The sequence below is a fragment of the Salmo salar genome, chromosome 05 (assembly GCF_965601325.2).
Source record: "Salmo salar chromosome 05, fSalSal1, whole genome shotgun sequence".
Lineage (NCBI taxonomy): Eukaryota > Metazoa > Chordata > Actinopteri > Salmoniformes > Salmonidae > Salmo > Salmo salar.
In genome coordinates, this window is record NC_138295.1 from 32,121,093 (window position 1) to 32,144,322 (window position 23,230).

General features: G+C 44.0%; 1 protein-coding gene across 3 annotated transcripts; it reads right to left on the reverse strand.

Annotated features, from left to right (window-relative positions):
- Window positions 1–2,038: 2,038 nt before the first annotated feature.
- On the reverse strand, window positions 2,039–22,316 carry slc44a1b (solute carrier family 44 member 1b). 3 transcript variants are annotated; one of them, XM_014199471.3, is made up of 16 exons: window positions 22,177–22,316; window positions 20,577–20,666; window positions 20,117–20,259; window positions 15,099–15,235; window positions 9,687–9,780; window positions 9,283–9,452; window positions 8,409–8,498; window positions 8,042–8,217; window positions 7,442–7,628; window positions 6,985–7,153; window positions 6,311–6,467; window positions 5,404–5,487; window positions 5,139–5,276; window positions 4,480–4,716; window positions 3,502–3,603; window positions 2,039–2,248 (listed from the first exon to the last, which is right to left on the reverse strand). In XM_014199471.3, exons 1-16 carry the CDS (start codon window positions 22,291–22,293, stop codon window positions 2,225–2,227), a joined length of 2,115 nt encoding a protein of 704 aa, XP_014054946.1. In that variant the 5' UTR covers window positions 22,294–22,316; the 3' UTR covers window positions 2,039–2,224. The 3 variants fall into 3 exon arrangements, with proteins under 3 accessions (XP_014054946.1, XP_014054949.1, XP_014054947.1); XM_014199474.3 differs by lacking the exon at window positions 22,177–22,316 and adding an exon at window positions 21,289–21,620; XM_014199472.3 differs by lacking the exon at window positions 8,409–8,498.
- Between the last annotated feature and the right edge of the window lie 914 nt (window positions 22,317–23,230).

Consider the following 23,230-nt stretch of genomic DNA (forward strand, 5'->3'; position numbering starts at 1 on the left):
TTCTAAGTAGTACGGCATTCTGTCCGCGCTAATAGAAGCTGACAAATCAGGCCTTGCGTCTCAGCTATTCGCAGAGCAGTTTGCTTTACTGTCGTGTAAAGAAACCAGAACACCGTCTCTGTGTGGTTCAGAGTCTGATTTTCCCGTTGTGTGCATCAACTGGTAACGTTTGAGTTTGGCAAACAGAACGGTGTGGGTTATGACTGGTTGTGTTCAATGTACAAATCAGACAAGGCTAAGAGAGACAGTCCCTCGGTCATAGTCTTGATCTTTTATGATGGACACATACCCATGAATGACATGTTGTTTAGTTATCAGTAGTCTGTCCTGTGCCTTAAGTGGATTCCTTGATTGCACTGGGCAGGTTCTCTCACTTGGGGAAAGTTCCATCCTCTGAAACATCTCTACATTGTACTTACTGACAGAGCTAGTCATTCAACTATACATATTTTACAGATACTTTAAATTGATCAGTGTTTAAATTAATACCATCTTAGTGCAATTCTTAACATGCTTTGCGCAATAGGGTTCTGCTGCAATGTTAATTCAGCTTGACTTTTTTTTTTTTAAATACATGCTCTTTAATATTTCATAGCTACATCAGTGTACGGTCTAGTAGTGTATTCCCGGAGAAAAGTGCACCAACAGACTTGTTTTGAAACATTAACGATGGTGTTGAAGGATGGCTGGCGCTTGTCTCACACGAGAAGCTGAAAATGAAAAGGTTATGTGAACAGTCACAGCCATCTCTCCCTTCAACATATCCACCAGGATCACTTCACAATATCAGAATACTATTCAGTCTTATCAACACATTATTAAACTCTCATTACAAAATAACTGCATAAATCATGTGCAATTCATACTGTTCTGAAACCCTTCACATCAACAAAAAGGTAGCATTTTCCTCACCTAGATCAATAAAAGCAACAACAACAACAAAAGGGGGGGGCAAAGTTGTTCTTCAGTCACTCCAATGGATTCAGTACTCTGGCTATCAAATACAAATCTACAGCAAAACCAAGAGGGGATTTAAGGCTTACAGCACTTCTACCACCCCCACATTAAACTGGGGAGTCCCGTCACTAACCAGTAAGATGAGGGGCGCAGCCTATGGAACCGGTTAAGGCAAAGTGAGAGTGTGTCCACCTCCACTCCCCCCCACCTAACAGATGATAGCTCTACGCCAGGAACCTTTGTCTTTAAAAGCTGTAGTGCAAGTAGGAAGACATTTTTGTAACGGTAAATACTAAATGGTGTTGCGTTATTGCTTGAGGGCTGCAAAGTCTGAGTTCACTTCCTACTGAGACTTCAGTGGAAGAGGACTCGTTACACCTCACCTGATTAGGTCAAATGTACATTGTCCATCAATCCCAACAATGACTGACTGGTTTGATAAATGAACCAAGTGAGTCAAACTAGGGGACAATTGGTTGAGTAAGAAAAGCAGCCTTTGCAGCCCTCTGGATATTTCTCTGTAAATGTCATGCCCAGTTCATAATGAACTCTTAGTCCCTACCCCTAAACTCCTCATGGTCCCTTGTAGATCTAAGTGCCTAGGTGTAGGGGGGGTGCCTAGGTGTGGGGGGGGTAGACTTCCAAATCGCAGTAACTTTGTCTCGTGTCCCTCCAAACCATGGGAACTACAAGTTGTCTTCCTCCTGCTGTAACACACAGTTGTATGATCACATCCTGTTTCTGCACATCCCAAAAATGGTGCTGCAAAAAATAAAATAAAAATCCCCTACACTCACTCGTAAAAAAATACATCTCCTTTCAAAACAAAAGAACACTCTTCCATGATGCAGATTGAATTCAAATGCAAATGTGAGTCTAACTTAAGTTTCAGTGGTTGATTAAAAACACATCGAAGTGCTATCATTGCATGATGAATAAGTATCACGCTGATCGAGAAGTCCAACCAAAAGGCAAACTTGTTATGCAAAACGTTGACAACCCAAAGTGATTCAATACATTTTAGTACTGTGTTCGACTAGATGGCAATTCTTTGTCTTATAAAAAGGACATCACTACGAAAAATGCATCAGCCTTTTAAAATATGCAGCGCTTCAATATAAAGTGCTTCATTACATTGTTATTTTTTTTACAGTTTCTTATTAAAATATTGTATCCCTGGAGTGAAACCATAGTAAACATGTTACACATTGGTAAAAATAAACATTTTGGAATGTCTTTAAAAAAAAGTCCCATTAGGTGATTTTGGTCAAGCTGAACTTGTTCCTGGAGCCTGGAAAGCAAAGTTATTCAAGTCTTATTACTCCATTCACAGTATCACATGCAGTCATTGAAAAAAGTATTTGGATGGTAAAAGAATGAATGGGTGAAAAAAGGGTTAGATCAAAAAAATATATATATGTAATAACAGCTTGGAAATGTATGGATGAGAAAACGGTACGGGAAAGAAAATGGAAGCCATGCAGTGGAGTGGTGATGTTAAGATCCATCTTGACCTGAAAGCTGGACATTCAGAGGGCTATGCCTGTATATCCTTGGGCCAAAGCTGACTTGCTGTTATCAACAATGATTGTACATTATGACTAATAAAATAATAAGCTATGTGTAAAACTACTGGGGGAGATACTTCTACCTCTTAACTACCAAATTACAAGAATAACTTTACCCATAATGCTCTCTGAGTATCTAGGAGATAAGAAAAGGCCAAATCTACAAGTAAACAGATAGTTGCCAACTTCAGTAGCGCCTAACAGCGCTTTAAATAATTCCAGCAGTACATGGAAACCCAGCAGCACCATACAATAGACAGGCAAAAAAAAGTCTTATATCCATCTTCCCATTGGTTCCTTTTTAGCAATGCATCAGCAGTCTGGCATTGCTGTTGCTCACTGCTGTTTACTTTAGGGGGGGGGGGGGGGGGATGGACAATTAATTGCGTACTGTTTCTTTGTGTTCATCCCCCCCACCATCTTTCTAAGCTGACAGAAGATTATCTGCGCTACCAGACATGTCCCTATTTACCAAAAAGCACCATGGTGATAAGGCAAAAAAAACTAACTAATTTACACTTCAGGTTAAAGATGGCCAGGAGATGACAGGCGAGCAAAACAACAAAAAAAAGAGGGATGGAATAGTTTGGTGAGAAGAGTTAGAGATGGTGAGCAAGATGCTGTTGTGGTACGTTAGCATGCGTTAGCTAGCATGCGAAGACGACGATTTAGATGGCGACGGCGTCTGTGCCTTTGGATGTGGCTGAGGCACGACGACGGGGGAGGGTTTCTGGAGCAGCGTGGCAAAGAGCACGAGTGTGGAGGTGGGCAGGTAGACGCAGAAGAAGAGGACCACGTCCTCGGTCAGGCAGAGGATCAAGGAGACCATGGTACACTGCTCCCCCAGGGCCCAGTCCACCAGCACCCCTACCAGGAGGTAGTACACATGGAACTCCTGCAGCTCCTCCCACTCTCCCCCGCCTCCGTCCAAGCCCCAGCCCACCTCAGTGTCGCCGCCCCCTCCACTGTCACTCACCATGGGCTTCATCTCTGGCCCCTCCACCGACACCGCTTCAGTGGGGCGGCTCCGCCCTCGCTCCACCACCCGTTCCAGCTTCCTGCTGTTTTCCACGAACTCCTGCAGGGAGAGATGGAAAGGAGTGTCATACCATGTGCTGAAACGCACCAGTGTCGGTTAATATAAACTTAATATATCATGTGAATGGTCCCGTGTGACTCAGTTGGTAGAGCATGGCACTTGCAACTCCAGGGTTGTAGGTGCGATTCCCATGCGGCACCAGTATGAAAAAAAATATATATAAAACTGTATGCACTCACTACTGTAAGTCTGCTAAAATGAAAACAAATTCATGTAAATGAATGCATTACCTTCGTCATTAAACCACAGAATCCTTAGCTTTAGTGTACCAAAACAAAAACCTAGACTGAACAAAACATGTAATGTTGGTCCTGTATTTCATGAGCTGAAATAAGATCCCTGAAATGTTCCATATGCACAAAAAGCTTTAGCTCAAATGTTGTGCACTAATTTGTTTACATCCCTGTTAGTAAGCATTTCTCTTTTGCCAAGATAATCCATCCATCTGATAGGTGTGGCATATCAAGAGCTGATTAAACAGCATGATCATTACACAGGTGCACTTTGTGCTGGGGACAATAAAAGGCCAATAAATGTGCAGCTTTGTCACAACACAATGGCACAGATGTCTCAAGTTTTGAGGGAGCGTGACATGCCACACCTGTCAGGTGGATGGATTATCTTGGCAAAGGAGAAATGCTCACTAACAGGGATGTAAACAAATTAGTCCACAACATTTGAGCTAAATAAGCTTTTTGTGCATATGGAACATTTCAGGGACCTTTTATTTCAGCTCATGAAACACGGGACCAACACTTTACATGTTGTGTTTATATTTTTGTCCAGTATAGATACACATTTAATTTCCCATTTCAACAAAATCCCACCAGTATACCATATCTTCACGGAGATTACCATCAGGGCTTTGTCCATGTAGAACTCCTTGCCCGGTGTACCGTCGTTGTATTTGGTGTCGATGGCGAAGCAGAGGAAGAGCACGTCCACCACGATCTCGAAGATGGACAGGAAGCAGTGGGCCACCAGGAAGGCAAAGAGGCAGACGATGATGAGGGGGAGGACCCACTCTGCGTAGTCCCGCTGGTAGTTCAGCAGCAGTACACCGGCGAACGCTGTGGACGTCACGATCAGGATCTGACCGCGCGCGCACACACAAACACACACACACACACATTTTTACTCCTCAAATTCAGGCAATTGAACAGTCAACGCCACAGGAGGTTGGTGGCTCCTTAATTGGGGAGGACGGGCCCGTGGTAATGGCAGGAACAGAATTAGTGAAATGGTATCAAATGCATGGTTTCCAGGTGTTTGATGCCATTCCATTTACTCTGTTCTGGCCATTATTATGAGCCGTTCTCTCCTCAGCCTCCTGTGAGTCCACGCAATCAGGCCCACACTCAAGGTAACGGCTGCCCTTAACCACAGATCTAGGAACAGATTACCCTACCCCCATTCTAACCTTAATCATCAAGGGGTTGAAAAGTAGATCTGATCCTGTAACAGTGAATAGGGACTACTCTGAAGCCCTCAAGTATCCCAGCTGCCCCCCTCACCTTGCCCAGGAAGAGGACAAAGTCTCCCACGGCGTTGATGGCGGCCACCCTCAGAGCGTTCTCCACCAGAATCACAAAGGCGTCGCGCGCCGACGTACAGAAACTGGTGCTGTTGATGGCTGTCGCCGCGTACGCATTCTAACGACAGAGAGAAGACTGTAGTCACTAAAGCAGACCAGCAGGACACGAACCAACTTACACCTGTTATCTATCCTTTATTTATATAAAATAAATATCCAATTAGGGGGAAGGAAAGCACTCCTACCTGATTCAAATAGTTGAGGCACTTCTCCAAACACCACAGGCAGCAGATACAGGTCTTCAACATGCAGCGAGCACATGCATTTTCCTGAGTGAGAGAGATGGGAAAAGGTATCTGAGATGCACTACTTTTCAAAAAATAGATACAATAGTTCTCAAAACTGTTCCCCTGCAGAGCTCCAGAACTTAGTGTTCTCACATCTCCATGCTAAACCAAAAGATAGTGGAAACTGAAAGCAGCAGGCAGTCAGATTGCTGTAGGCCTACCCAACTTCGTGGGACAGTTCAGAGCATTAGTCAGGTGAAGTTACCTCCACTCTCAGAACTCTGGAGCGCTAATGCCAATTTATCCCTTCAATTCATTATGCTGCAAGGTGTCTCTCCATAGATCAAGTCAAGCAGCAACACTTGGGACGTGACAACAAACAGTAAGTTAAGGACAACAGACACTAACTTACATTACCCTCCAAGGAGAATAAAGAAAAATACATGATAATATAGTAACATGGTTTACCATATGTTTATCCAAAATGAGTTGGAAATACATAGTCATTATATGTCCCATTTATTAACCAACACCCCTAATGTTACCAGCACTGTGTCAAACCCAAACAGCCATCTGAACATAAACCTAAAATAAATCCTCTCTTCTCTAAATACTGTCTTAAACAGAGCAACAGAAGATGGCAGGTGTCATGTCACAACAATGTTGACATTGACAGCAATGTAGATAAACTGGCGAAGGGCGAACAAGCTAGCCTTGATTAGATTGTACTGTACAGCACATCACTGTATTTAACATGCAGGATTTTATTTTAATAGATAGATAAGATAGATAAGATAGATAGATATAGAGAGAGAGAGAGAGATAGATAGAGAGAGAGAGAGAGAGAGAGAACAGTGTGCGTTACCTTGCCCTTGAGCTGGTTGTGGACGTACATGAGGAAGAGGCGTGGGATCTTGACCAGGGTGATAATGAAGGAGCCCTTGGCCACCGTGCCCAGGTGGTACCTCATCAGCCTCAGCACTGACGACAGGATGGGCGTCACTGGCAGCCTGGTCTTGTCCCTGAGACAGAGGAAGGGATTGAGGGAAATAGAATGGTGGTCAAATAAATGAAGACACAGAAGTTTAAATTGACATTCTTGTTCTCCTCGCTGTAATTCCTATAACTCTGCGGGAACAGATTACCCAGAAATTCCTCGATTTTTGTTTTAGCAGAACACATTTCTGTGACAGACAGAATCGAATGTTATTATTAATCTTATAGCCTATATCCTATCAAATAAACATTTCAAATCATTGTATTTGTCACATGCTCCGAATACAACAGGTGTAGACCTTAGTGAAATGCTTACTTAAAAGCCCTTAACCAACAATGCTTTAAGAAGTTAAGTAAAAAAAAATAGAAAATAAAAGTAAAAAATAATTAAAGAGCAGCAGTAAAATAACAATAGCGAGGCTATATACAGGGGGTACCAGTACAGAGTCAATGTGCTGGGGCACCAGTTAGTCGAGGTAATATGTACATGTAGGTAGAGTTTGTACAGAAACAAAACATGAAAACATAATTTCAGAGTCAGACCTTGTGTAGTAGTACGTTACCACAGCCCCAGCGACAGTCATCTGCTGGCAGGCCAGGATGAACTCACTGATCCAGATGAGGCCCACAGCGTGGTACCAGGTCATGTACTGCAGAGGCCCAGTCAGACGGAACTCTGTCAGACCTGTCTCCTCGTTCTGGACCGGGTTCCCTGAGGTGGACATCTCAGTCTCAGTCTAGTGGTCGGGACTAGTTTGGACAAGTTCCTGAATAAGGCCAATACAGTAAACTGAACTAAACCGTACTAGTGCAGTGTCCTGTTGTGTTGGAATTCATCACTTACCATTTGTAAAGGTTCTCTCTCTCTCTCTCACTCACTTTCGCTTCCAGCACCAGGCCCCAGTACATCCAGAAGAGGAGAACCATTGCCCCTCTCCCTCCTCCACCCTCCCTCTCTCTCTACCCCTTGCCAACCTCCCTCCCCCTCTCCCTCCCTCACCGGTGGTCCCGAGGAAGAGCAGCACCAGGCCCCAGTACATCCAGAAGAGGAGCAGGGCCAGGAAGGTGCAGAAGGGCTGCAAGGTGAGCAGCGGCAGGTGGATAAACACCTTGCCAGCCACGTGGAACAGGGCGATGGTCAGGGCCACTCGCTTCCTCATGAACAGCATCAGCAGGAGAAGGATCACCTGAGGGGGGAGAGAGAGGAAGGGAAAAATCACACAGAAAAAGAGAGAAGGGTATAGGAAGAGAGGGATGAGAGAAATTGGGATCGATAAAGAGGGAGGGGGATATAAATTAGTGGAGAAGAGAACAACGGGTCAAGAGAAGGTGGAAGGGACATAGGAAGACAAGGGGTAATAGAGAATGATGAAACAAATGGAAGATGGTCAACAGGAGAGGGAGAGAGCGAGAGGAAGGTTAAAGAGGGAGAGGAGGGGGGAGTAAAAAAAGTAGGGAGGTGCCAGGAGTCAAGAGTTTGAGATTTCAAAGCAGCGCCAGGCATTCAATCTGAAATGTCACACACACCCCACCCACAATTTACAAGGCTTGGTTGCCCAGTCTCCCTTTCATTCCAAACACAAACACTAACTGTACTCACTGTGAATACAGTGGCAGCGATGGCATACACCAGAAGCACCTGGGCTTTGTCCCTTGTCATCCCTGCTTCCTCCTTAGCATCTTTAGTCTCCGTAGTCTCTGCAGTCTCTTTAGATAAGGTCTTGTTGGCAGTTAACCGGTTGTCTATGTACATCCACCACAGAATGCTTGTGCCCGCTACAGAAAAACAGAGACACTTTTTATGATAGATTGAACACCTGCACACTGCTAAATGCAAAGAGGACTGTCCCAAAAATGATCATAGAATGACTGTTCGGTGCAAAACTATGTCACGGTTTTCAGTTGTTATTTTGATTGATCAAAACACTGCACAGGAAGTAAGGCCAGGAGACAGGTAATGAGCTCACCCAGGGAGCCCAGGACCACCATGGCAGTGAGGATCCAGACCAGCACAGCAGAGATGTAGCGGATGATCACCATTAGGATCATGGAGAGCACTGTAGCACAACACAGATCTAGGATCAGCTAACCCTGCTCTCGGCCTCAACCCTAACCTCAACCATTTGGAATCAAAAACCAAAACTGACCACGAATCAGAACTCAGGAGAACCAGTTCACCAAGTGAAGATCGAAGATCAGCTAACCATATTCAAACCCTTTCCTTCCCCACTTAGACACAGCAGAACCTTGTCTTACTCTAACCCACATGTACTCTGAGCATTAACTCCCAAATGTACAAGTTCATGGCTCCCATGTCATGCCCTTTACCTGAGAGCTTTCTTCCTCTCATTCCAAAGAGTGCAGTCTCAGGGGGGACTCAAAGATGTGATGACTTTGCCGCATTTTCGCTGAGCACTGTGTTTCTCCGCCGTTGATGTCTGACCTACAGTAACTGCCTATGTACTGACACTTCATACTGATATGGAGAAATCAGCAGAATGCACTAGAGCAGGACAGATGTTCCCTATGCAGGTCTATTCTTTACTGGCTCACATTAGGGAAGGCTCAGAGACTAGTGGGCCCCAGAAATACAATGAAGATTTAGTCATTGACTCTCACAAGACCAATCCCTCCCACTGAGTTTAGAGACTAAGGCCCTGTCCAGAAACAACCCTTAGCCCCTTCCCCTGGTTCTTCATGTAGATCTGAAACAATTGGATTGGCATGGAAGTAGTTCCACCTTGTTCCCCAATGGGTGCAGATTTTGCCATATTGCTTATACCTATCCAGCATCCCCCTGAGATACCGCTGATAACAAACACATGCTGATGAGGTCATCACCTAGAGCCAGCAGGCAGAGGCCCACGATGATCTCCTTGCTGGCCATCACGCCACCGATCAGCCTGTGCAGCACGCTGTTGTCGCTCACAAACATCACCACAGCCTCTGCGAACTTGGCATAGCAGGAGATGTCCACCGGTGTGCAGCGGTTGAACACCGGGAGAGATTTGCTGTGGGATGGAACGAAGCAGAGGTCAAACGTCAGGGGTCACATGACCGGTGAGGTTCTCTAAAACATGACTGGTTTGAATACTTTAAAATATATATATATATATATATATCCCCCTTTCTTGAGGTAATATCTAATCTATATGAGTGGTTAAGTGAAAGTCCTTTAATGGTTCTGAATGAAAATAAGCAATCTAAGCCTATTGAAATGCAGCCCTAATGTTAGGACTTCCTACCTTGGTGGAACTGGAAGTTTGGGACATTTGTCAAACCTCTCTGGAAGATCGGGGTATTTGTGACCAGCTAGTTCGTATGAACACAGCTCCGACCCTGAGTGAAATACAAAAAGACATTGAACACAGGAAAGTGAAACCATATACATACCTAGAAACATAAGGACGATTGATATAAATTCAGTCTCCCCAGAAGTGATCAGTTATAGCTCAATATGTTGTCTAAACCAACATACGCTGATCCATATTTCATCCTTTCCCCTTCATGCAACTGAGCACGTTACACAATCTTGTTCTTAACTGTGTTACGCTCACTGCCACAGGAATTCAGAATCAGAACACAAGACCTCTGGAGAAGGCAAAGTAACATAACCCCAGCCCAGTCTATCATGAGGCATACATGGAGTGTGTGTGTCACAATAAGGATATACTGTACTGACAGTAGACACACAAGCCTGGCTGAAGGACGGGCTAGGATAGCACAAACAACAGTACCCATACAGCAAGGGGTGGCAATGGCCTTAATGGTGCCTTTGTTCATCTAGTCCGTTCTCCACATGTGCCAAGGTGCCTGCTGTGCCAGAGTGTGTGTGTTGAATGAAAGGACAGTATTAAGGGAAGATGGCACGCGGGATCACGGTCATGTCAGTGTTTGTAGAAAGTGTTTGTCGTTCCAAAGGATGGCAGTGATTCACTGTCAATGACGTGATGGATGGCTGCTGGAACGATGACCTAGTAGCCTTCTGTTTATGGGGGGGGGGGAGAAACACCTGCTCCTCATAGCACTCTTTGCTAACGGAACGATCTTTTGCAACAAAAAAAATGTAATGCCGCTCATCTAAAAATTTGTGGTGATTCGTTTTTTTTCCCCATCATGGATATGATGTGAGATTGTGATAAATAAAATGCAAGAGCTTCCTTTCAAAACAATTCATGACATGACCACTATCGACAAGCAGATTTTCTAATCAATAACTTGTATGTGCTGGGGTCCACAGCATTATCAGTAGAGAGTTACTGAGTGGAATAGAGAATCCGTCAATGATTCAACATGCTGTCAGCGTTGTGCTTGTGTGTGCTTTGATGGCAGAAAAGCTTATAGCTGACAGCAGTGGCGACCTGTCATTCAGGGAAGGTGGGGCTGAGCCCCACATTTTTTGTAAAAATGATACACACACACACACACACACACACACACACACACACACACACACACACACACACACACACACACACACACACACACACACACCACACACACACACACACACACACACACACACACACACACACACACACACACACCATTAATATATCAAATTAATCAGAAATACAGTGTAGAAACTGTTAATGTTGTAAATGACTATTGTAGCTGGAAACGGCTGATTTTTTTAAATGGAATATCAACATAGGCGTACAGAGGCCCATTATCAGCAACCATCACTCCTGTGTTCCAATGGCACATTGTGTTAGCTAATCCAAGTTTATCATTTTAAAAAGGCTAATGAATCATTAGAAAACCCTTTTGCAATTATGATAGCACAGCTGAAAACTGTTGTTCTGATTAAAGAAGCAATAAAACTGGTTTCTTTAGACTAGTTGAGTATCTGGAGCATCAGCATTTGTGGGTTCGATTACAGGTTCAAAATGGCCAGAAACAAAGACCTTTCTTCTGAAACTCGTCAGTCTACTCTTGTTCTGAGAAATGAAGGCTATTCCATGCGAGAAATTGCCAAGAAACTGAAGATCTCGTCCAACGCTGTGTACTACTCCCTTCACAGAACAGCGCAAACTGCCTCTAACCAGAATAGAAAGAGGAGTGGGAGGCCCTGGTGCACAACTGAGCAAGAAGACAAGTACATTAGAGTGTCTAGTTTGAGAAACAGACACCTCACAAGTCCTCAAATGGCAGCTTCATTAAATAGTACCCGCAAAACACCAGTCTCAACGTCTACAGTGAAGAGGTGACTCCGGGATGCTGGCCTTCTAGGCAGTGTTCAATATCTGTTCTTTTGCCCATCTTAATATCTTTTATTTTTATTGGCCAGTCAGATATTACTTTTTCTTTGCAACTCTGCCTAGAAGGCCAGCATCCCGGAGTCGCCTCTTCACTGTTGACGTTGAGACTGGTGTTTTGCGGGTACTATTTAATGAAGCTGCCAGTTGAGGACTTGTGAGGCGTCTGTTTCTCAAACTAGACACTCTAATGTACTTGTCCTCTTGCTCAGTTGTGCACCAGGGCCTGTATAGTTAAAATGACTATGCATATATGATAAACAGCGAGTAGCAGCAGCGTAAAAGAGGGGTTGGGGGGGGGGGGGGGGGGGGCACACAATGCAAATAGTCCGGGTAGCCATTTGATTACCTGTTCAGGAGTCTTATGGCTTGGGGGTAAAAACTGTTGAGAAGCCTTTTTGTCCAAGACTTGGCACTCCGGTACCGCTTGCCATGCGGTAGTAGAGAGAACAGTCTATGACTGGGGTGGCTGGGGTCTTTGACAATTTTTAGGGCCTTCCTCTGACAGCGCCTGGTGTAGAGGTCCTGGGTGGCAGGCAGCTTAGCCCCAGTGATGTACTGGTGATGATGTACAGTGGGGCAAAAAAGTATTTAGTCAGCCACCAATTGTGCAAGTTCTCCCACTTAAAAAGATGAGAGGCCTGTAATTTTCATCATAGGTACACGTCAACTATGACAGACAAAATGAGAAGAAAAAAAAATCCTGAAAATCACATTGTAGGATTTTTGATGAATTTATTTGCAAATTATGGTGGAAAATAAGTATTTGGTCACCTACAAACAAGCAAGATTTCTGGCTCTCACAGACCTGTAACTTCTTCTTTAAGAGGCTCCTCTGTCCTCCACTCGTTAACTGTATTAATGGCACCTGTTTGAACTTGTTATCAGTATAAAAGACACCTGTCCACAACCTCAAACAGTCACACTCCAAACTCCACTATGGCCAAGACCAAAGAGCTGTCAAAGGACACCAGAAACACAATTGTAGACCTGCACCAGGCTGGGAAGACTGAATCTGCAATAGGTAAGCAGCTTGGTTTGAAGAAATCAACTGTGGGAGCAATTATTAGGAAATGGAAGCCATACAAGACCACTGATAATCTCCCTCGATCTGGGGCTCCACGCAAGATCTCACCCCGTGGGGTCAAAATGATCACAAGAACGGTGATCAAAAATCCCAGAACCACACGTGGGGACCTAGTGAATGACCTGCAGAGAGCTGGGACCAAAGTAACAAAGCCTACCATCAGTAACACACTACGCCGCCAGGGACTCAAATCCTGCAGTGCCAGACATGTCCCCCTGCTTAAGCCAGTACATGTCCAGGCCCGTCTGAAGTTTGCTAGAGAGCATTTGGATGATCCAGAAGAGGATTGGGAGAATGTCATATGGTCAGATGAAACCAAAATATAACTTTTTGGTAAAAACTCAACTTGTCGTGTTTGGAGGACAAAGAATACTGAGTTGCATCCAAAGAACACCATACCTACTGTGAAGCATGGGGGTGGAAACATCATGCTTTGGGGCTGTTTTTCTGCAAAGAGACCAGGACGACTGATCCGTGTAAAGGAAAGAATGAATGGGGCCGTGTATCGTGAGATTGAGTGAAAACCTCCTTCCATCAGCAAGGGCATTGAAGATGAAACGTGGCTGGGTCTTTCAGCATGACAATGATCCAAATACACCGCCCGGGCAACGAAGGAGTGGCTTCGTAAGAAGCATTTCAAGGTCCTGGAGTGGCCTAGCCAGTCTCCAGATCTCAACCCCATAGAAAATCTTTGGAGGGAGTTGAAAGTCTGTGTTGCCCAGCAACAGCCCCAAAACATCACTGCTCTAGAGGAGATCTGCATGGAGGAATGGGCCAAAATACCAGCAACAGTGTGTGAAAACCTTGTGAAGACTTACAGAAAACATTTGACCTGTGTCATTGCCAACAAAGGGTGTATAACAAAGTATTGAGATAAACTTTTGTTATTGACCAAATACTTATTTTCCACCATAATTTGCAAATAAATTCATTAAAAATCCTACAATGTGATTTTCTGGATTTTTTTTTCTCATTTCATCTGTCATAGATGAAGTGTACCTATGATGAAACTTACAGGCCTCTCATCTTTTTAAGTGGGAGAACTTGCACAATTGGTGGCTGACTAAATACTTTTTTGCCCCACTGTACTACTACCCTCTGCAGTGCCTTGCGGTCAGAGGCCGAGTAATTGCTGTACCAGGCAGTGATGCAACCAGTCAGGATGCTCTCGGTGTTGCTGCTGTAGAAGCTTTTGAGGAGATTTGACCCATGCCAGATCTTTTTAGTTTCCTGAGGGAGAATAGGCTTTGTCGTGCCCTCTTCATGACTGTCTTGGTGTGTTTGGACCATTCTAGTTTGTTGGTGATGTGGACACCAAGAAACTTGAAGCTCTCAACCTGCTCCACAACAGCCCCGTCGATGAGAATGGAGGCATGCTCGGTCCTCCTTTTCCTGTAGTCCACAATCATCTCCTTAGTCTTGGTTACGTTGAGGGATAGGTTGTTATTCTGGCACTACCCGGCCAGGTCTCTGACCTCCTCCCTATAGGCTGTCTCGTCATTGTGTCGTCTGCAAACTTAATGATGGTCTTGGAGTCATGCCTGGCCATGCAGTCGTGGATGAACAGGGAGTACAGGAGGGGACTGAGCACGCACCCCTGGGGGGCTACAGTGTTGAGGATTAGCATGGCAGATGTGTTGCTACCTACCCTCACCACCTGGGGGCGGCCCGTCAGGAAGTCCAGGATCCAGTTGCAGAGGGAGGTGTTTAGTCCTAGGATCCTTAGCTTAGTGATGAGTTTTGAGGGTACTATGGTGTTGAACGCTGAGCTGTAGTCAATGAATAGCATTCTCACATAAGTGTTCCTTTTGTCCAAATTGGAGTGGGTCTAAGGTTTCTGGGATAATGGTTATACTGACTACGTCCGTCCTAGCTCGCTCATTAATGTCTTCATCGAAATTACGGATTGCCTCTTATCCGCTTGTCGTCCCCTTATGCCATAGTTTGTACATCTAAATTGTCAGTAGAAACCACATTTGTTTAAGCAAGTCAGCCATATCAGCTATGTTTTTTTTTAAAGGCAGTAAATGAGGCTGAATTAACTGTTTCGCTGCCAGACAAGTCTCCACTGATAACCAGGTGTAGCAGTGGTAAGATGTTGGGACTGCTGTTGGGACAGCTTTATGTAGGCCCTAACAGTTTGTGGGCACCGTTTGTCACTGTTATAGTGCATTTAATGTATTGTTTAGTGTTGTGGATTTGCTGGTAGTGCATTACACATTAATTTGTTTTGCCCCACCAAGATTTACATGCTGAAATCGCCACTGGCTGACAGTGTCCACTCTGTTTCACTAGGGGCCCTACTCACTCACCATTGTGCATGGCGAATCTCTTGAGGTCCTGGTACGTCTTCAGCTCTTCATCAGGACACAGGGACACACACAGGGCCATGGACTTGATCTTCCTCTGCACTATGTCAATGTTACATGGGTCCAGGAAGAACACATACCTGCAGACAAATCAGACAACAAAATATATGTTCTTTATCAATAACACCTACATAAGGGATGGGTAACAAGGAACGTGAGAATTGTCAGCAATTTGTTTATCAGTTTTTTATCAATAAAATCTGTTTCCCATCACCAATATGAGGAATGAGTCACGAGATGTGAAATTGTGGGAACGTGATTCTGAGAGAGGAAAACAAAGTAACAAAATGACCGGAAAAATCCAGAAGCCTACACCTCCCCTCAATGTCCTGTTCATTTTGGGGACAAAGCAAACCCACTGCCTCAACAATACCTTATTCACTGAGATATGATAGAATGTCGCGAGATAGAGAGCCTTTGGCTGCTGCTGCTGCTGGAACTGGTCCATGGGACTTGGCAGTGGAACGGAGAGTGAAAGGAACAAGGACATGTTAATAAGAGAATCCTTCACTGTGGTCCATCTGCCTGGTGCTTTTATACACTAGGGGGTGGGCACCTCGCCCACACACACACACACACACGAGGGTCATTTCATGTCATTTCAGCAGCAATGACACCCACCATCTCAGATTGTTCTGAAATCGTTTCTGTAGTTAGAAACAGATCCAATTAGCATTCCTGCAACATTATTTTGTTGAAATATAATTTGACCTCAGAAATTGATTGCACCTAAATTGGACATTAAATTTATAGGATTCATAGAATATTCAATAAATATAGTACCTAACATCCGATTTGGACCAAAAGTGTTTTCTACTAACAATGATTAAGAATCCAAAGAAATTGTCAGAAGCCACCCACAGACCCCTCACACCAATCCCTCCCCAACAACCAGAATCAGTTCTCTATGTCTGACAACACAGGCGGTTCTGGCACCTTAATTGGGGAGGACGGGCTCATAGTAATGGCTGGAATAGAATACATGGAACGGTATCTGACTCGAACGCATGGTTTTCATGTGGTTGATACCATTCCATTCACTCCGTTCCAGCCATTATTATGTGTCTGACAAGTAATATGAAGCTGCAGCTCTGATTCTTCAAACTATGTATTGTATTCTCAGTGAATTTGGTGATTTCTCCTGTTCAGAGAAATTACTCACTGAAGTTGTTCATTTTATGTCCCATCCAACATTCCTGATATAAGCAGGTTCTGACCTCTAGTTCCTGCTATTAGGTCAACAAAGTTTGAAGTACCCCCCTCTAAAATGTTAAAGGGATAGTTCACCAATATTACAAAATGACATTGTTTCCGTACCCTGTAAGCAGTATATGGACAAGGTTTGAATTTCTGGTGATTCATAAGCTGGCACAGTGGTTTGCACTGCACACATGCTTGTTGAAAGGAAGATGGATATGAAAATCAAGTCACACTGGATTTATCCGAATATTTGAGGGCAGTTTGACTTTCTCTAAAGTCAGTTCTTCCTAACAGCTGAGGTTAGGATCAGACTTGGATAGACTGATCCTGGATCAACCAGCTGCCGTGGCCAGAACAATACGCCTACTGCGCTGTACTGTTTACATTTGGCCCCTGCCTTGTGAATGAGGAGCTGCTTAACTGTACTTGCCAAATAAACCCTGACCAGCTATCCCTTAAGCTCTGACTTTGTTGTCACTGATTGCATTGTGTGACACCAGCCTATACCTCACAAAGGTAGGTCACTTAAAGGTTGCTGAGGGCAGGACTGAATACAGCATTGAACATAACCTCAACTTGGCCTACATTGCTAGAATTACATTAGCCACCCCAGCAATGCTAGACTTTTTCGCACACAGAATGGCAAAAATAGACACTTTCGGACAAACAATGTGAGTACCACCAAGAAAGATCACAGCTGTGTTATTGTCATTTCCGCGTTCAAAACAACTGGGAACTGGGCAATCTCCGACATCCGACTTCAGTGCATTCAAGACAACTCAGAACTCGGAAAAAAACTAGTTCCAAAAGGGACAAATCCAACTTGGAATTACAAGTCAGGAACTCTGGCATTTTTCTAGCGCTCTGACTTTCTGACATTCCGGCCTGAAGATCACGCACGTCATGATTAGTCTTGAAAGCACCACAAGTCTAATGACATGAAGAGAAGATATACCAAGAGAGAAGGAAGTGAGCAGGAGAATCAGAGAGAGAGAGAGAGATTGAGAGAGAGACAGAATTGAATTCCGTGACAGCTGCCTTCTCAATTGAGTTCAGCATCAGGTGGTTGCGTTCGCACCGAGGCCTGTCAGTCAAGCCTCACACCCTCTCCACCAAACTCTTCTACACACTCACAGACACTGCCGCTGGGGCCAGCATTAATCCAGTGATCTCAGTCTACAGCGTCAGTCTGTCTGTCTGTCTGTCTGTCTGTCTGTCTCGTCTGTCTGTCTGTCTGTCTGTCTGTCTGTCTGTCTGTCTGTCTGTCTGTCTGTCTGTCTGTCTGTCTGTCTGTCTGTCTGTCTGTCTGTCTGTCTGTCTGTCTGTCTGTCTGTCTGTCTGTCTGTCTGTCTGTCTGTCTGTCTGTCTGTCTGTCTGTCTGTCTGTCTGTCTGTCTGTCTGTCTGTCTGTCTGTCTGTCTGTCTGTCTGTCTGTCTGTCTGTCTGTCTGTCTGTCTGTCTGTCTGTCTGTCTGTCTGTCTGTCTGTCTGTCTGTCTGTCTGTCTGTCTGTCTGTCTGTCTGTCTGTCTGTCTGTCTGTCTGTCTGTCTGTCTGTCTGTCTGTCTGTCTGTCTGTCTGTCTGTCTGTCTGTCTGTCTGTCTGTCTGTCTGTCTGTCTGTCTGTCTGTCTGTCTGTCTGTCTGTCTGTCTGTCTGTCTGTCTGTCTGTCTGTCTGTCTGTCTGTCTGTCTGTCTGTCTGTCTGTCTGTCTGTCTGTCTGTCTGTCTGTCTGTCTGTCTGTCTGTCTGTCTGTCTGTCTGTCTGTCTGTCTGTCTGTCTGTCTGTCTGTCTGTCTGTCTGTCTGTCTGTCTGTCTGTCTGTCTGTCTGTCTGTCTGTCTGTCTGTCTGTCTGTCTGTCTGTCTGTCTGTCTGTCTGTCTGTCTGTCTGTCTGTCTGTCTGTCTGTCTGTCTGTCTGTCTGTCTGTCTGTCTGTCTGTCTGTCTGTCTGTCTGTCTGTCTGTCTGTCTGTCTGTCTGTCTGTCTGTCTGTCTGTCTGTCTGTCTGTCTGTCTGTCTGTCTGTCTGTCTGTCTGTCTGTCTGTCTGTCTGTCTGTCTGTCTGTCTGTCTGTCTGTCTGTCTGTCTGTCTGTCTGTCTGTGTGTGTGTGTGTGTGTGTGTGTGTGTGTGTATCAGTCACATCAATAGCCCAATCCTGGGAAGGGCCCGTCAAGGTGCTTTAATGAAGCATATAATTGCTAGCTAATGTGATGATTATGGACCGGAGAAGCTAACCAGTGAGCCTGAAAAAGGTTCAAGGGCAGAAGCCATTTCATTTAAAATAGTTCTGTCGATAAAACCGCCATCTATACATTTGCATGTGCCTGTCAATAAACATACACCCACACCTTTGACACCCATGTCAGACTATTACCCAGGACTAGAGGCTTGGGGATTATTTCAGACTGGGCACGCTAGTCACTGTGGGATCAATCAACACAATAGCCATGTACAACCAAGGGTCCAATATCCCTATAGCTATTCATTTAAATAGCCTTACCCACAGGTGTGTCTTTACACAACCCTACCACAAGCATCAACAGCACACTATAAGTGAAATCAGTTCACTCATTGTAGGTACAACTCTCCACTCTAAAATGGGACTGAAGACACCATTCAGGAGACAAATTAAAAGGGTGGGTGTTATGTGCAACACAGCCAGTTTGTGGTTGTTCAAAGGAAGAGTGAGAGAGACGAGGCAGTGTCTGCACCACCCAACAGACAGAGAGAGAGACAAGGCAGTGTCTGCACCACCCAACAGACAGAGAGAGAGACAAGGCAGTGTCTGCACCACCCAACAGTGCAGAAACAAAGGAGTAAACGATGCATGGAAAGAAAGAGAAGAGAGAAACCTACAGAGACATAGAAAGAAAAATAAAGCAAAATAAAAAGAGTGCGCGAGAGAGAAAGAGAGAAATATTTAAAAAAATTCTTCACAACAATTTGGGTGACAGGGTCCTCCTGGTGTGAGCCAGCACCCTCTCAAGAAAAAAAAGTCTTCCTCCGTTCACTTACATAGTCACTGACTGATACCAAGCTACTTTCTCTCCCTCTCTCCATTCCCTATGATTAGCTATATCTTATGTCTGTAAATATTGGCAGCAGGGCAATACATACCATTTCTACACACATTAACACAATGGATGAATTCTATGTTCAATAGGAAGAAACTAGCATCATTATTTTAAACAATGAAAAATGACATGTTCCATTGTTTCATCAGCAGTCTGGCCAAACGGTAAGAGGAGAAACGTCAAGCAGAGCGAATTCAAACCCATTAATATCTCTTCACTGACACTCCGGCAAAACCAAAAAGAAATGAATTACCCTGTGCTGATGACCCACAGGTCTGTACCACCGGAGGTATTCTAATTCCTAATTCGATGGTACCCCTAGCCAATCATTAAGCACACAGTCAATCCAAAGTGGGGAAGTAATCAGCATGCAATGCAAATGAAGTGGGCTGAAATACCGGTGTTCCCAGAGGGTGGTGCAGGCAGTAAGTACAGTTGACCGTGACAGAACGTCCTACTCCTAAGGCCTCTGCATATTTATTCAAGGTTTTATTTATGCCAGTTAATGTTAAAATGACTGCAATTTGACATTTCTATTGAACCATTGAGCAACGGGGCAAAGCTATTTCTTAATATTTCTCAATGATGGGCTAATTCGCCCTACCATTTGTGTTTGTACACATAGGGGTGGGTTTTGGCAAATGTCACTGCCACTTTAAGATAGAAGTGTGTGTAGTGGGTGAGAAAGACTCACTTTTTGTCCGTCTGATCCAGTCCACTCAGCCTGACCCCTTCGATTTGCTCATTGCGTTGGCCGCAGGTGTTCCCGTAGCTGTCATACCCAAAGACCAGGCGGCCTGCGCCCCCCGTGGCGATGGTGAACCCACAGATACTCCCCTGAGAGAAGCATTACCAAGCATTAGCATCCAATGCTACAGGTATAAAATTCTCTCTCTCTCTCTCAGGAGATGTTGTTAATTGTGTGCATGCTTGGAGACAATTGGCTGAGCAAAGGTGGTGGGTGTGGTAACCTGACACAGGTGCCACTAGTCAGGCAATCAATCAGCTGGGCATTTATAAAGTGTGTCATGAGGAGGTGAACGACTTTCATAGAGGTGAGCCTTGTATTTAGTATTCAAATGTGGTTTAACATATTTATGGTATTACATTGTTCTTCGTTTTCAATTGTAAAACGAATAGGCATATATACTTACCATTCCAACACAGAATACAGTAAATAAAAGGAACCACGGCAAATCCGTGCAACTTCGATCCTCCAAGGGTTTCCATTCTCTCTTTGTCCTCTGGAAAACAAAATATCAACACATCGTCGGTGCCACATTAGCAAATAGGATAGTCTATATGCGTCTTTGTCAATTCAAAGATGACACTGTTGGCTACACATGTTATTTCACACAAAATGTACAATGGCAGGCAATTTCATTGACATTTTATTTTCGTAGATAGACTGTGGCCGAATGTAGTGAAACATTACTTTGCGTTAAACAATCACATTTAACGATATTCTGCTATTCTTCATTGTCAAGGCGCTGTTCAATAGTGTAAAAATCTCGCGCGAGGTGAGGTTTGTTTACAAAGCTAACGGTGCTCACGAGCTATTTATGGTATGCAAAGCTGCTTTCAAGCGGTAGCCTATGCAAAATGTCGGTGGTAATGAACTAAACTATTAAACCATTATTGTCGCAAGTTATAGCTCGATATTTCCTCGGCTTCAATAATAGGATTACCACTAGTCTTCCCCGATGAACATAGCCTAGGTTTATCTAATCTGACTACGGTGGTGAGAATTGTCATTGGATGCCAGCGGTCGCAACAATATAAGCAGTGCAATCGCCGTTGCATGCATGACATTTAAGGTGCAATTAAATGAATGCAACATGGGGATGGAGGAAACCGTTAGCTTACCTCTGTGCTACCGCAGCATCCCATTGCAGTCAAGGGTTAGATTTGAGAAGAGCTAAATGCTACAGCACAAGAACAAAAACCCAAACTTGCAGGGAGTTAAGGGTATTATGTTTACCCTGCATGAATTGCAACACACCGATTTGAACGATTTGTAGATTAGAAAGGCGACACAAATGGTATATTCCATCCAAAATGCATACTAATATCTATCTCCTTCCTCCAGGTATAAGGGATTAATAGTTTAGGATTTATCGCACCACACTTCCTGGTGGATTGTGCAGATGCAGCCGGAAAAGCAACGTAGCATCCATTCATGAGACTGCGCATTTGTTACCCGACTATAACCGGAGGATGGCGGGACTTTGGCGGAGCGCGCGACTTCTAAAAGCACGGCTTTATCTTTGTATCCTAATGTCCATTTACTCTAACCACACAATATGACGCACTCGTCCATGATAAACTATCAGACATAAAAACTAAACTGGAGGTGTTGTGGGCCTAAGAAAACATAACCCTAATGCACATCAATTTAAAAATGAATAGGCCAGCTAAGGGGGCATGATATGTTACAATTAATTTGTATTGTCAGCGCTCCCATTATCAAATTAACATAACGGGATGACCATTTCCGTTCATCTAAATCCAAATTGTTCATCACAGAGGTTAATCAGCCAATAGATGATGCTATATAGCCTAGGCTACTTGATCAATATTCTAGCAACTACCTATAATTTATTTGTTTTTGAAAGATTTGTTCGTAAACCAATCATCTTAATTAAATGTATACTGTATGATAATGTATGAACAGCATACACATTTTAAGCTGGGGAAAAAATAAGCACAAATAACTTTTCACAATACGAAAATATATATTAACGCTTTTCTCACTCTCAAACGGTATCCAGGATTTTTCTGCACGCTGTATTCTGTCCCCAAATAAGGGTTGTCCACTGTTTTCCTGGGCCTTCCTTGCTGGGAACCGCGTGTCGAACTTCTCTGTTCCATCTTCTTGGCTGTGTGGGGCACAGCACTGGCAGGGAGATGCCAGTCTGAAGGCAAAAAGAGGGGCCTTTGTTGCATTGTTTTCTGTTGTACCAGGGAGAGAGTGCGCTGTGGGTGTGTGTTTGTGCGCGTGAATGTGTGTGTGATGTTTTTATTTGTAAGGCTGTAATGAGTGAGTGCAATATCAACCTGTGGCACGCCTTTTTAAAATATAGGGATTGGAGCGATACAATATGTGTCCAAAGTACTAAGTTAGTAGTTTGTTTTTCTTGTCCTTTTCGATTATCATCCCTGTTTTTACCATCAACTGTAGGGCTACAATTTAGACAAAACATTTCTAAACAAATTCAGTCTTCTCTGTATTTGTTTTGATGTAATTGTACATGCCGACATGTACATGATTATAATGGATTAATTGGCAATATTTGATGAGATCATTCCGTATGTGATTTCTCTTTGTACAATACAAATGTCTTGCCATTTTGGTTTCAGCCACTAGAGGGAAGTCACACCTTGTGTGAAAGAATTTGGAGGAATTGGCAGTAAGTGGACCCAACAGCAAAAGATGAAACGGATGGAGTTGCCAAAGATTCAGGGCGCGTCTAAACTGGCTACCACTACTCATCACCTTGACTACATCTGCATTATACACTGATCTAAAAACGAATCTCACAGCTCACTCAGATCACTACAGTTGAAGGAAAGGAAGTAATGAAAGCGGACGTCTTTGAACTATTTAGCTGCATTAGTGTCTCACTTACGAGAAGATCGACATAGTACATGGTAGCAAAAACTACAACAATTGTCACTCTTTGCACTCCTATCTGTGAGCTACTATGATATGTCTAGGCAGTCCAATAAAACATAGCGAATCAGGTTTTGAGAAACGTCTATGTATAAACCAGACTAAATAACACAGAGTTCATCTTTTTTTAGGGAG